The sequence below is a fragment of the Notechis scutatus genome, chromosome 3 (assembly GCF_049901735.1).
Source record: "Notechis scutatus isolate UNSWTSFEM ecotype Mainland chromosome 3, rNotScu1.2, whole genome shotgun sequence".
NCBI lineage: Eukaryota > Metazoa > Chordata > Lepidosauria > Squamata > Elapidae > Notechis > Notechis scutatus.
Genome location: NC_142011.1, coordinates 49,254,915 through 49,270,502, shown reverse-complemented (window position 1 = coordinate 49,270,502; position 15,588 = coordinate 49,254,915). Strand labels below are relative to the sequence as shown.

The window sequence follows — 15,588 nt, the reverse complement described above, 5'->3', positions numbered from 1 at the left end:
GTGCAAGTGGGGATGCACACATAATCACCCACCACTTTGGATGGCCTGGTCCTGAACAGCTCATGGCCGAGTAATGGGCCATGGCCCAGGGGTTGGGGACCCCTAATATAGAACATTAAATGTGCTTTTATTAGATGGGAAAGTGTTTTAATATGATATATGAAGCATTTTTAAAATGTCAGTCTTTCAACATCTTGCTGTCTTCAAATGTCTACCTTGTCTTTTACTTTGAATACTTCCATTGATATTTCAATGTATCCAAATAACAGTAATCACTACTTGTTATACTAGGTTAGATAAGAATACAACTAGGATTAAGAACTGTCGTGGGTCTCTCTTCCCTTTTAATTCTTGAATTCAGACTTTATATGTGAGCAGTTACATCAAGGATATCTGAAGAATGAAAGAATACCTAGCCCTATTAGATTACTGTAGAGTGGTCTGGTAAGATTAGGACATACAATGTTTACTTCTCATGGCGCAGATAATCCATTTCTTTCCCATAACCTTCTACAGTAGGCTTTATCGCTGGTGTCAAACTAAAAGTAATTACTAAAGGGATGCTAAGCCATGCAATCACCTAAAGTTGTTGTTTTTTCCTTATTTTTTGTTCTGTTTGTTTTAGGAGAAGGCAGAGAAAAGACAGTGCCGCATGTCTGCTTTGGCATCTCTCCCAGACTGTTCAGTCAGGGCATCAGTTTGTAACCAGTAGCTCAAGTGATTTGTGGCCAAGTTCATTGTTTGGATTTTTTTAATTGTTTTTATTTTACTCACTTGATTTTAATCTCTTGTTTATTATGTTTTAATTTGCAAATAATATATTTTGGCATGTTGCTTAAAGGATAAGCATGTTTCATATTACCAATCAACGTAAGCACCAAAAGATGCAAAGTAAAATATATAAACCAATTCTTTTTTTTTAGTAATGGACATTAACATTCTAAATACAAACTAGATTTGAAATCTGAAAAGAAGGCTATTTAGGCCTGTCACAAAGAAATTAATGTGGGCTTTAGACAGGTGTCCTTTGGGCATCATAGATGGACTGTCACTGCGGTGAAGATCCAGTCTTGTTTGGTTGAAATGCTCATTATAAAACTAAACATGAAAAGTGAAATATCTGGGTTCATTGTAGATATTAAGATGGCAAAGATAGTGTCATTGTGTTTACTTCATGAACATTGTTGATGGCAAACAAGTGAAAGAAACATAATTTTGTTTAGCTGGTCATAAAAGTAAGAAGAATAAGGGCAGTGTGCTAAATAAAATAAAGAGGAGAAAGGCAAAGATATTTCAATAGAATTAAAGACCAGAATAGTTAAAAACAACTGCCTTTCAAGGGAATATATGATTGTGAAAGCTGCACATTGAGAAAGCACAAGAGAAGGAAACAGACCTTTTGAACTCAAGGTTGGGAGTTGATAACTAAGAATATCATGGACTTCAAGAAGACTCAGTTCATCAATTCTGGGCCAAGAAAAAGGCTGATGATTTGAAACAATGGTCAGCAAGCAGAAACCCCTTTGGGGATGGGATTTGGGGTGAGCTTAAACAAAAGATTGATTAAAAATAATGATTAAGCTTGTGAAGATTTAAAATAATAAGAGAAAGGGAAGGTAATAGTTTTTATGGATAGACAGAATTTTAAAAAAGCACTTTAATGTCCTTGGAAGGAATATTGATTGATTATGTGTCATCAAGCCAGTTCTGAATTTAAGGACCACCTAGATTTTCTCCATGACAATTACTCCCTCACTTGATTTTTCAGGTCTTCCAATGGTGGTAGGGTAGAAACTGTTAACAAAATTTAGGCAAGTTAAAGGGACATACAATAATCAGGAATTTAATTTAATTTGATGGTGTCTAACTCAAAGGATAGGTAGATTTTTTAAAAGATATTCTGGCCCAAGGTTGTTTTTTTTTTTTTTTTTTTAGAAAGCACTGTACTAAAATCCTGAATTTGCTATGGCAGTGGAGTGAAAACTATTGTTATTCAGATTGTACAGTATTGCTGTTACTTGAAAATATCAGCCAATTTCAAGTTGTACTATTTGAATAGTGCACAAATGGTTAACCAGACTTATTCAAAGGGCTTATTGGCATCTTCAAAACTCAATTGTAACTCATCTGAATTAACTAAATCAAATGGTATGAATATTTTGATTAATGAAATTAACTCCATGAATTGTGGAATCATATCAATTCTATCTTTTAAGTGTCATGTAAATTTGTCACAGCAAGACGCTGATAGTGTGACAGGTTCCTTTTTAGACCAGTTCATCATAACTCCCTGGGAATGGGCTGAATTATTCTATAAAGGCATAGCAAAAATGAAAAAATAAAATACTTTATTTGCCACTTACAGTACTATATCATAAGCTTACTAATGAATTGTAATAAGTTTTTCAGCTGGATTTAGCGAAGGTCCTTCTCCACCTGCACATTAGCTACTTTCCCACTTGCTTCACTATATTTAGTTTTGAAGTTTCCTCTTCATCCCCTCCTCCCCCTCCCCCTCCTCCTCCTCCCTCCCTCCCTCCTCCTCCTCCTCCTCCCCTCCTCCTCCCCTCCTCCTCCTCCTCCTCCTCCTCCTCCTCCTCCCTTCTTCTTCCTCCTGCAGTTTCCCACAGGTGCAGGATCTGCTTTTTAGATCAAGAACACAATTCCATGTGCACGTTAATTGTATTCTTTAGTTTGGTCTTCTGAATGGGCATTAGCCATCAATAATAAAATGGTAAGTGGTGTAAATAAGAGTATGTGGTGGTGCTTGTAGAACATGGCTATCCCACTGTAGGTATTTTTCCTTCATTTCTCTGTTATTAGTGCAAAACCCATCTGCTGCTGGACTATATCATTTTTAAGAAGGGAAATACCTAAAGACAAATGGAGCAAGTGCATCTCCATGACATGTAAAGGATGCTGAGCACTTCTGGTTGTTGGCCAGTACACGGTCTGATACAGTGCTACTGGGCAGACTATCATTTTATACACTTTTGATTTTAAGTGAATTGGCATATACCTATCTCAGGTCACTTTAATGATCTTCTTCCACCATGTTGCATTGACCTTCACAAGCACTGTCTCATTAATGCCACCATCACTTTGCAAATGGGATCTTAAGGGGAATTTGTCTCACTAAATGTCTATGAAGATTCTCAGTTATCCAGGTCATAGTTGTCTCAAAGGTTTTTTTTTTTTAAGGCAGCTGAAGTGATATTTTGAGGAGGAAGAAGAAAAAAATGTTTTGCTTCCTATCCAGGAAGCTTCATTAGTTGTACTGGATGGTGGGGGAGATGGAAGGACAGCTACTGACAGCTCAGAATAGATGTTTGGGGGGTGGGGTGGAGGAAAGGATAAGTTCTGACAGGAGGAAAGAGAAGGGTTGTGTTTCTTTGCAGTCATCTGGTCTTAACACTCTGAGAGCAGTTGAGGCTACTTGGGGTTTTATCTGTGCCCTCAGAGTCACTTGAGAGGTGTGGAATCTTCTTGGAATAGCCAAAAGGACTTCATTGTATACTGAAGATAGTGGTGTTGTATGGTATATATTCTTTCTTCCAACATTGCGCAAAGGCTATTCTGGCTGCTGTTGTTATATGTAGCACCAAATATTTTGTTCTTTTGTTATAATATTTTCCTTTAATTTACCTCTAGAAGAAATAATTCCAGGATAAATTCTATTTGACTTCCAATTAAATCCTATATTTTTGTATTTTCTTCCAGTATTTTTTTCGCTCCAGGACATAACCACCATATATGATTGTGCCATGCTCTTGTGAAGTAGTTGTGTCCATTAGCTATCTAGAAACCATTTGGATTAATTTTCTGGATTGGACCATTAAAACTGATGCACTTGAAAAGAGGGGGGAAAAGTAGTGGAATTCCAAAGGAGCAATTGTTCATTTCTCCATGTTTATATCACATATAATTTCCAATATATATTGAGGTATTGCTAAATTGGGCAGTTCTGTAGATTTTTTTTTTGCATCTTTTTGTGAGATTTACATATTGAATAACTTTTCTATGACAGTTCATTTCCCACAGGACAATCAGTTTGAGAGTAGGCAGTATAACATCTTGATTTTATGCCACTTTCTTGATCCTATATCTAGTCTTATTCAAAAATCAGTTAGAAATGTTCATAATCATTAATCTCCCCCCTAGTTATCTTCTATTTCATCTTGTAGTTGTTTTTCCATCTTCCCATAATTAGATGTTTTACAGCATTCTTTCAGCTCTGAACTCTTTGTTCTCATTATCCTTCTTCCAATTTGCAATGGCGATTTTTATTTGTTTAATATTCTCTGTTGTACTTAATATATGGAATACCTGTGGTTAGGTTCAGACTGGTACACTGTTGCTTGCTTTAATTGTTTTAAATGCTTAATTTTTTCCTTTGTAAACTTTAATATTTCAGAATGTATTTCTCCTTTCTCTTTTTGCTTTAATACTGTAGCTAACTCTTAATCCTTTTTTAGTCTTTTTCATAATGGATACAATTTTTTTCTTATGCTAAACAACCTTTGACTCACTGTGTCAGCAGAAAACAATAAACATTACGTTTTCCTGAATCATAGTGCTATTACATTGGTTTCCCTCACTCTTTCCACATAGCATAATTAGATTGACCATAGTTTTTGGCTCTACACTGTACAGTCCCATCATCATCTCAGATGCAACTCACAACAAAAAATTGCGCTACGATACACCATTTGGACTAACTGGAGATTACAAACAGACAGGACAATTTTAATAGTATATGGATTCTTAATATCTGTCTTTCTTGGCTTTGTAACACTTAACTCTTGTCTTTTTGAATTTTGTTTTAAATCTCTGTTATCTGGATTTTTTCTGTTTTTCAGTTGTATAGGCATAACTCGATTTGATTAATTCCATCAAGTAATTCATCTTTCACTTGTTAATATGCACCAGTTTGACTTCCTAATCAGTAATTAATTAGTGTTTTCTTTCTGTGGACCAATCTAGCAATTAGCAACAATGTTACTTTAATAACAGTAACAACAAAGAAAGAATTAAAAATGTCATTAAAGATACCTTGAGTATACCTTGTATACATGGGAAATACCTTGTATGGCATATTTTTGAAAGTTGAATTAAGCAAGATAGGGAAAATAAGAATATATACAGTGTCTATATATTTGTCTATACATATGTTCCTCTTAAAAATATTTAAATTAGATACAGGTATGTTCTGCAAGGAAGGAGCAAATGGTTTCAAAGCTTAATATAGAGAAATTGAAGAATTGTCAAGTTTTGCTTTTTGTAAATTAATTACTAATAATATAAATTTACCTCCATATAATTCATGCTAAGTATAATTAATTTTTAAATATTATTGATTGGAAATTTATTTATTTTCATGTTTGTTTTCTGTATTGCTTGTTAATGTGCTGTCACTGATTGCTCAAAAGCACCCTGCATTTTAATCCTCAACATTTTTTGCTCCTTTAACTTTAAATTATTGCTGTATAACAATTTAAACCATCAATAAGGCAGCATAAAAATTATTTAATAATTGTATGTTTAAAAGTTGGATCGGGTGAATCTAGTTTGCTCATCACATGCTGATTGACTTTTAAAATGTATTTATTTATTTATTACATTCCTATGCCACCATCTCCCCTACAAGGTGATTCTGAGAGGCTTACAAATTATCGAAACAGGTGAAAATAATTAAAAGATTAAAGAAAAGTACTAAACTTGAAACAAATTTTGACAGGTCTTGAAATCTCATATATTTGCCTGAAAGGAGACTGTGGCTAATCCTTAGTCACCAGCAGTTTCTCTGGCCATTAATTGAACAGTATGTCTAGTAGTTTCCTGATTTATTTCATTTTATGTATTTATTTGTGGCATTTGAACCTACCACCATTGCTAGACTTGTTTTGAAGTTGTTTGTACTAGTGAAATTGTATTTTTTCTAAGACTATCAAAACATAGCTTTGAGACTAAGGGAAGATGATTTCAAAGATGGAAGGAGAGTTCTTTCCCACTCTCATCTGATATAAGTAGGATGAACAGAAAAGAATGATCAATTCTGTGCTGGCAAGAGTTTGGTGGAAGATCATGTGTCTATAAAGATTTTAATTCACTGTGTGTGGATTTTTTTTTTCTCAATTTGTCTATATGATATCATCATTTTGAGAACTGCACAAGATACTACATGGTTTCTAGGTGCAATCCGGGATGTAGTGTCTAGTTTAAAGCCTCTAAGGCTCAGGATTTCAGTAACTTTGAGACCATCCATTCCCAATTATATTTGCCCATCCAAAAGGTCTAGTATTATTGTCTCTCTCTGTATCCCTTTCCCTCGGAAGCAACAGTGATTACAAAAGTGAGCTTTTTTCAGTTGGTGCTTCTTTCTGGGGAACAGCATTCACCTGGAAATCCAAATTGCTTCTCTCCCCTTGGTTTTTCAGAAGATGATTAAAACTTGACAGTTCAACAGGCCTTGGGTGCTGGAATCTTTTAATGTTGTTCCAACTTTGGAGTACACTTCTTATGTAGTAGATGTTCCCAATAGTTATATTTGTTAATATGCTTCCTTTTTTTATAGTAATTATGATTATAATTTATGAGTAGGGTATATATATATATGTGTATATGCTGCTCAACATTCTGTGATTGGAGAGGCATATAAGCCAATATGGAAATAAAATTAATAATGTGCGTATTAGTTATATATTCATGTGTATTAGACACATATGCGCTTTGTGACATAATTACAGATGATTGCCAACTGTTGTGATGGAATTCATTCAAAATTAGCATGTTTTGGAAAAACAATTCTAACCCCAACCTTTCTGCAACCTGGAGCTACCTATGCAGCTGATTCCTATCATTGAATGCTCTGTTTTTTCGTCTTCTCCCTTTGTTGATTGTAGCTGAGGGAGGGGAGGAAGTATATCTGTGAGTGAGCTGCATAATTGTCACAAGGAGACCCTGATGTGAGACTGTAAAGCCATGTCATTTTTTTCCTGTAAATCTTGTAATTTCGTGCTTCAGAGCACAACAAAGTGAGAGAGTCAGCAGGGAGTGAATTAAATTCCCCCATGAGAGCTCCTATGGGGTGGGCCTCTCCATTCTGCTCACAGTTCTCTTGGCTCTTGTGCACCATGCTGTGCATCCCCACAATCAAGCACCAGGCCTTATGCTGCCTCCTGTGTACCAGCCTGGCTTGGTGCCCTCTTGACATGTTCTGGCACACATCACAAGTTGTATTCTTCTTGCCCAAGCTACGACCAACTTAATAAACTCACACTGTCTTTATAGGGTTCCCAAAGCCCATAAAACAGGGGGCAGTCCCAGCCGTCCCCTTGAGAACAATGCTCCCATTGGGTGGCAAATGCAATAAAAATGGGGTCTTTTGGAGACTTTACACAGCTGGTTGCAGCATCACAATTTCTGCTGGCAAGCTATCTTTCCAATCGGTATGGCATTTGTGCTATGACACAACCCTTTCTTAGACTTACTCAGAATTTGTTTTAAACTTTGGCAAATTAATTCAGGAAGTGAAAAGAAGACATGGGAAGTATTAAAGATCGGGTTATTTATATGGAAAAGTTTGACAAATAAGTGTTTTAGTTTGTTTGATCATTGTTAAAAAATAAAGTCACCTTCTTTTTGCAGAATCTTTTTTTCTTTGGCAAAATGTACTTTATAGTGATCTTTGAAGTTATTGCATTGGGGCAATAATATTTTAAGAGGTTCTGGTTTAGTCAACAGTGTCACAGAACTGTATGAATCCAAGACAGGTCACTACAACTATCATGAATGAAATCTGACTGTTTTGAATTGACTTGCCTTCCTTAAGCAAAGGAAAACAAGCATTTGGCAAAGGTTGTTTCAACATACTGTTAAAAGAAAAATAAGCTGTTTAGGATACAGTTATAGTGCACAAAAATGTTCTATGAACAATTGCCACAGTTGTTTGAAAGCCAGATGGTGCAACTGAAATTTCAGAGTATTGAATTTTGAATGGGGGATTTCTTTTTATTGTTCTTATTTTGTCTTGCGCCTAGGTAAAGTAGAAACTAAATAAAAAAAATTTAAATATCGTTCCATAAAATGGCAATCTCAGTCTCCCTGATTTATTCAGCCATTTACACTTGTTTCCCCCCCTTCCTCTTTCCCAGGAATTGACTGTTGAGACTTTCTTTTCTGTTTATCATTTTTTCTTTCTTCTAACATTTATAACTAACAACAGCTAACAATATAGTGGAGACAGATCAAAACCTTTCTCATATTTTACAATAACTCATTGCATTTTGCAACTGTTTCATTATACAGTTAATCAAACTTAAGCTCAGTATATTTTAGAAATCATGGTTAACTTTGTTGTAAAATTTGTCCCTCATTTTTAAAGGTTTAATTTATCTAAATGATCACAATATTAATAATTTTTAATTGCTACTGCATACATACCACTGTATTCAGTTACTGTCTATATTCTATAAAGTATTGCCTGCATTTTATAATACAATAAAACTATTAACTTGGGGGGAAAAGAAAAGAAAAACAGTGAGTTTAGATCCAGGGTCTTAAATGTATAGGCATTTAGTCTGTGATATTTTTCATACTTTTTGAAAGCCTCGAAACCCCTTTTGGCTTTACCGGTTCTGTACATTTTATAAACCTGATTTTAAAGTTTCTTTAAACTGACAGTTATGTTCTAAATGTTTATACAGCATCTACAATTACTGTATGTAGGGAATTGGGTTAGAAATTGATTGTTATAGGCACCTTTTAGTGGCTTTTGTGCAAACATGGGAAATATCAGTAAACTTACTCTTTAGTCATTCAACTCCTTTAAAGGTGTAAAAGCAACATCATCCTATTTTGTACTTATCATAGTTTAATGAAACACCTGATTTTCCTAAGAAACCATTCTAAGAACAATAAAATTACATAACTTGGAATTTTAAGGGTACTTTGCGAAAGATTTTCTTTTCAGTAAATTTGCATAAAATATGAATTAGTCCACTTAACATGAATAGTAAATATTAACTATGTGTGGTGTGCTATATAGAGCATATTTAAATCAAAATCCATACATGCATTTTACATATGTGTTGTGATCCTGAATTTTAACATCTTTAATTCATGAAGTTTTTAAATTATACTCCTATACAATCCTGAAAATAATTTTAGAAATGTTAAGCTGCTGTGTTCAGAGATGAAGAATGAATACACGCACACACACAAACTACAAAGTGTGCTCTGTATGCAATTTCATGTATATAGATATATTTCTGTGGTATGTTTCTAAAATTATATATTTTATATATGTGTATCTTCATTGCAAATCAGATAGTTTTATTTTTTTGATAGTACAGTGCAATATTTCTCTTGTATGTATGCGCAGTTAAACTGTAAGTGATCATTGGTGTAGAAAATCAGCTGTTCCTGCAAACAGAGAAAGTACGGTACTGTACGCAGGATTTTAAATGCCTGACGGAAAGTAACTTTGTTCTTTATGGCTGGAAATGTGGAAAATTAACAAGCGACTCTTTCTCTGGGACACACCCTGCAAGTACCTCTATTGAGCGGGGAGAGCACAGCCGGCCTTTGGAAGCCAGAGCCTTGATTTACGGCTGCAGTGTTGACAGCTCAGTGGAACCCACATGCTGTTTGCAGCACCGCCAAGCTGGGCTATGACCCGCTGACCTCTACCCTGTGCTCCCCCCTCTTGTCTCTGTGCTGTAATAAAAACCTGTCTTGCAGGCAGGGCTACAATGACTTTGTTGTTCAGAAATGTACCATTTTTTTTTTCATGAAATTCTTTTCAAAGCAAAAATAAGGAATGTATGAGGAAATGGGGCTTTGGGAGCAGGTTTGTTTGTGCTAGAATTTATTCTCTGCTTGCAGTTCTCCGCTGTTGGCTCCTGAATGGAACTCCTCTTCTCAGTATGCTTTCCTTCCCCCCCTCCACTTCTGGGGACAACCCCTCTAGTCTGAAACACCAGGGCACACTTTTGAATGCTTGCATTCTTTCACAAGTTCCCTACTTTATGTGCACCTTTTCCCACTCTGTTTTCTTCTGAGTGGCTATCAGGATTACACAAAAAACTGAAAAATCAGCCATACTGCCTTTCTGAACATCTTGTGTCTCTGAGGCTCCAGAATACAGTTGTGTTCCATTTGGAAATTTAACATTTGATAGGGTACAAGTTGATTCATGTCTATAAAATGAGAATTTAAGAGAATTAATGGCTCATTTCATTCACCTATTTTCACACCTTGCTCTAACAAAGGGGATCTTCTTTTAGGCCAAGGAGTAACATAAGGTAAATTGAACTTCTGATTAACTACATAGACATGGCCAGTTATTTATTTATTTATTTTATAATGACAGACGAACGTTTTACCATTGCTTTCTTAATATAATAGGTAATACTTTCCATTTTCCTTAACTAGCATGGTCTTTCATACTGTCTGGGGGGTATTAACCTTATCCAGGCCCACCCCAAGAAAAGGCAGTATTTCTTGTAATTATTTTATGGATGTGTGTGTGTGTGTGTGTGTTTAGCTTCAAGTTCCTTGAATTTTAGAACTGGACAGATTTTTTTTTAAAGGCGCAGAATATCTGATTTAAGAGCTCAGTGGTTTGCTAAACCCCATAAAAATTCAGATGGGATAAGAATTACGATTTAAACTGAGTAAAGTTTTTGTGTGTGTGAGTCTGTTAATAGTTGTGGGTATCTGCCCACTAAATAACAATACACAAGAAGTGGAGACTTTTCTTGAAGCTGCTCTCTCAGCAGATAGAGAGCCAGAGTTGGTTTTCTTTGCTTTAATGAGAACTTGCAAGTTAAAAGCTGCTTTCATGTTGGTAATCAACATGTTTCTTCTAGTTGCATGCTATCAATTTACAGTAGAAAATTATTTACAGAGAGCTTTAATCCCTTTACAAATATAACAGAGATAAAGAGAAGTATTTTGAATGTATGTAGATACTAAGTTACCCTTATCTAAGCTACATTCAAGGTACAGTATATATCTAAAATACAATACACCCCGTCCTAGCATGCTGTTGCACATTTCTGATTCTTTCTGCATTTCTAACAATGCCCTTTTTACTGGAACAGTTTTAGAAGTAACAATGAGGAAACTTGTGGCCAAATTCACGCGGTCTTGAGTCATATGTTATATCCATATGCAGAACATATATTGTGAAACATTAACATGAAGCTTAAGTATTCTTCTAAGATATTAATGGTCTGAAGAAGGGATTGGTGATTTGCATGCCATTCTCTCCATAATTATGTATCATTTTAAGAAATAACTCCATAATTATAATTTTAACTTTTATCCTAATATAATACATATTTTGTAGCAAAAATGAACTATCCTAATCAATGCATTGCATTGGGAAAGGTATGGAAGTAGTGTGTATACGGTGTGAAGGAGAGCAGTGCATAAGACATTTTCTAATCATTCCTTGAGAAGTATAAATTAATGGTTTGTTTTTTCCTAATCTGAATGCATTGGCTTTTTACTTTGAGACCAGCTGAAATCATAAACATTATTATATGCAATATTTATCTTGAATGGGATTTGAATAGGAAGTAGGGAGCAAAGAAAGAAAGCATCAGTGGAGTCCAATCTGTCAGATAATCTATTGAGTTTTTTCCCCTGCATTTAACATCTTGTGCGTAGATTTGGTTTGTTGATTTGTTTGTTGGTATTTGTTTCTTTGTTTCCCAGGGTATTCCCACTGAGTTTACCAATCCAGTCAATTTCCATTCAGTTTCCTTATGCAGCATTTGAAATTGCTAAATTATTCTGTGAGCTCTAGGATATTTCAGGGCTGAAGATGTATTTCTTCTTACATAAAAGAATACTTAACAAAATTATATCACTGTGTAGGAATCATACTGTTTGAATTAAGTCCATACTTTTATCAATGATACAGACTTTTAGAGACCCTGCCCTGCCCTGCCCTGATAGCTTAAACATGTACATAGTTATTGTAGCTCAGAGTTTATTGCTTTTGAAGAAAACTGGAAAGAGAGTTGTAACTTTCTCCCCTTTATTCTGTCCTGTATTTGTTTCTCTCAAGGCTCTTCAGGTGGCAAGGCAATTCCTTCTGCAGCAGGCAACGGGGCTGACTTCTCCCACCAGCAATGAAAATAAGCAGCCGGCTGTTCAGGTAAGTGACAGCAAAAATGTGGGTGCTTGCTATTAAACCTAATAGGACATTGAGAGTGTTTAAAATTCTACTTCGAATGTATATCTAAAAATCTGAGCTTTTTTGGGGTAGCTTTAAAAAGCATTAATAATTCTGTAAATCTTTTAGCAATTGAAGGTATTTTTTGCCTTGCTAATATTATAAGCATGCTTTTCATTGCTATGATGCCTTGGTAAGGCCACACTTGGAATACTGCATCCAGTTTTGGTCACCACAATGTAAAAAAGATGTTGAGACTCTAGAAAAAGTGCAGAGAAGAGCAACAAAGATGATTAGGATACTGGACATATAACATATAAAGATATAAAGAATGGTTGCTGGAATTGGGTATGTCTAGTCTGATGAAAAAAAGGACTAGGGGAGACATGATAGCAGTGTTCCAATATCTCAAAGGCTGCCACAAAGAAGATGGAGTCAGGGGTGGTGGGAAGCTGCTGGTTTAACAACCGGTTTGGTGGTGGTGCACAACTTTCAGAATTACTTATTTTCTATGTTACTTCTGGGGAGTAACACAGCTGAGACACAGCAATCTGCTATGCTGCATGAATCAGCTGAGAGGGTATAGGTAAGTAAGCACAGAGACAGGTGGGCGGCTTGACCTGATCGTTGCCCAGTGGGCGGGCTGAGAGAACCAGTTCACTCAACAGCTGATCATTGGAGCTAGAGGTTCTCCCAAACCAGTCAGAACCAGGAGAATCCCACCCCTGGGCTATACTCCAAAGCACCTGAGGGCAGGACAAGAAGCAGTGGGTGGAAACTAATCAAGGAGAGAAGCAATTTAGAACTGAGAAGAAATTTCCTGACAGTTAGAACAATTAATCAGTGGAACAACTTGTCTCCAGAAGTTGTGAATGCTCCAACACAGGAAGTTTTTAAAAGGAGATTGGACAACCATTTGTCTGAAATGGTATAGGTTTCCTGCCTAAGCAGGGGGTTGGACTAGAAGACCTCCAAGGTCCCTTCCAACTCTGTTATTCTGTTATGTTCTATCTCGTGGTATAGAGCATTATTATTATTCTCATTATACTCATTATAGAGGTGAGGAAAACTGTTACAGTGCTGATGCTTTCTCTAAGGTGGAAGTTTTGTAGCTAGTGAGAATTTGTCTTTTACGTTCTAAGCCAGCACTTATTCTGTATTGTCACTCATTGATAATGTGTGCAGTTTTGACTGTCTTTCTTGGTGGCCTGTAAAAATAATTGTGATACCTGTTATTAGAATCTAGAAAACAAAAGCTTCAGATTTTTTTTTCCCTTTCACAAAAGCTCATCCCTCTTCAAATAATGTCCAAACTTTGGCTAAGTAGCATTGTTGGTTCTGTATGATTCAGAAAGTATTGACACTCCCTTCTCTACCCATTATGTGACTTTCGAACTAGAATATTATCACAGTCACAGAGCTGTTGCTGTTCTGGCATCTAACATTGTGTGGAATATCATGTTGTCATGTTCTGCACTGCCCTTCCCCCAAAAGTGATATCTAGCGATTGCAGTGGGAATGGAGAAATATATAGCATTATGTCATCACATCACACTTTTGTAGACATTACAAGAAAGAGTGTGAAAGAGACAGAGAAAGAGGTAGCAGCTTTATGCTTTTTGTAACATCTAATTACACCCCGAATCAGTTACACCTCAAGCATCAAGCCTGCTCTTTAACTTTAAAATGGTAAAACTGTCCTCTTTTCAGCTTCAAATGTCCCTAGAGACATTGCCAAAGTGGAGGTCATTGTACATACCAGTCAGGGTAGTGGACTTGGGATATGCAAAGGGTTGCCAAATGAGCATAAATTAAGGTCTAAAAGAGGAACAGAGAAAAGGAGGGGAAGCCCAAGTGAGTGGAAAATGACAATTTTAAATAGCTGTGAGGGGGGACTCTCCCTTTAGGCTAATTAAATTTATTGGCATACAGCAGGATACTTTATTAGAGCCACACAGGTTTAATTAACAAAAGAAAGTAATTAGTGTATGCTATACTGAAACTGAAGGTCCTACCTATATATCAGTCTGAATTCCTTCTCAAATCTGCCAGAAATCACAGAAAACCCATAGAAGAGGACATGGAGAAGGAGAGCCTATTTTCTGATTATCTAGAATGCTCAAAGTGGCTAAATCCCTGTGATAATCTTAATATTTTTTTGATCTCATGTTTTGTTTTAAGTGCATCTCAAATAAAACAAGGGGATTATCTTGTCTATGGTTTCTCATTCTGTTTTGCATGCGCACACCCTGTCCTCAAGTGAATATGCCCTGTTTCCTTCTTAACCAGATTCTATTTATTTCTCACAGAGGCTGTCTGCCTCTGAAATTGTACAGCTGAAGCTGCGTTATGTTCCTTTGAAAGCAGGAGAAATTCTCATTTCTTGATGCCCAGCAAGTTTAAGACTTGGAAAGTTTAAGACTTGTGGGCTTCAACTCCCAGAATTCTTGAGCTAACATGACTGGAGGAGGAATTCTGGGAGTTGAAGTCCACAAGTCTTAAAGCTGCCAAGTTTGAAGACCCCTGGCTCAGTCCAATAATTTTCAAATGAAGTCCTTCTGTGAGTTTTCTGTTAACTTTCTTGTTTTTCTGCTGGAGTCTTGAAAACACCATAAAAATGACATTAACTTATGAAAGTTTGTGAGACATGACAGAATCCAGATCCACCTAGAAAGATTTTTTTGTATGTCTCTCTTCCTTCTCCTTCATCACACCTGACCTGAAAGGAGAAGCCGTTCAGTAGAGGGAGCAGAAAAGCCACCAGTTTCATTAATGAGTTTAACTGAAAGTGAAGAAGGCAAAATCATTGTTGATATTAAGAGCAATAATTCATCTGAGCTTCTCCTGAGCCAACAGTCAGCTTTTTCCAATAGCTTTTTCAGGAAGGAAATGCAGTTACTAAGTGGAAAACATATTTAAAGAACAAAGGCAGTAAGGGTGAAGTCAGATTCCTGTAATCTGTGAGTCTCTCTCCTTTTTTACTTTTGCGTGAATACACATGCCCATATTTCCTATTGTTTTTCTCCCCTTTTTTCTTTTCATTTTTTTTTAGTGATTATTAAATGTGTGAATCTGGATTCTATCTAGCCGTCTTTGTAAACTAGTCTCATTCTGTCATTTTATGTTTACCTTCCCTTTCACCTTCCCTTGTTCCTGATCTGTTTTCTCTCTCCTTCTTTGTTTTTTATGGTCCTTTTGCTTTGTCTCTTTACATTACCACCACTCTTGGTCCACCCTTTCCAGTCTCTTTTCTGTCTGTCTTGATAACTTTCTCAATGTTAGCAAAGCCTAATGTTCTCTCTTTCTCTGTGTCCCCCTCCCTCCCCGCTCCCTCCCCATCTTTTTGTGTTGCAAAAGCATTTGTGAAAATTATAGGTATGAGTCAGGCATAATTCAAAACT

General features: G+C 36.1%; 1 protein-coding gene across 12 annotated transcripts in view; it reads left to right on the top strand.

The window, feature by feature from the left end:
* The window catches only part of FOXP4 (forkhead box P4), a 168,553-nt gene that overhangs the window by 79,272 nt on the left and 73,693 nt on the right, over positions 1 to 15,588 (top strand). For all 12 annotated transcript variants that reach the window (XM_026680337.2, XM_026680339.2, XM_026680343.2 and 9 more), the window contains exon 3: positions 12,080 to 12,169. In XM_026680337.2, the coding sequence (XP_026536122.1) occupies positions 12,080 to 12,169 (90 nt within the window). The remainder of the gene's footprint in view (positions 1 to 12,079; positions 12,170 to 15,588) is intronic.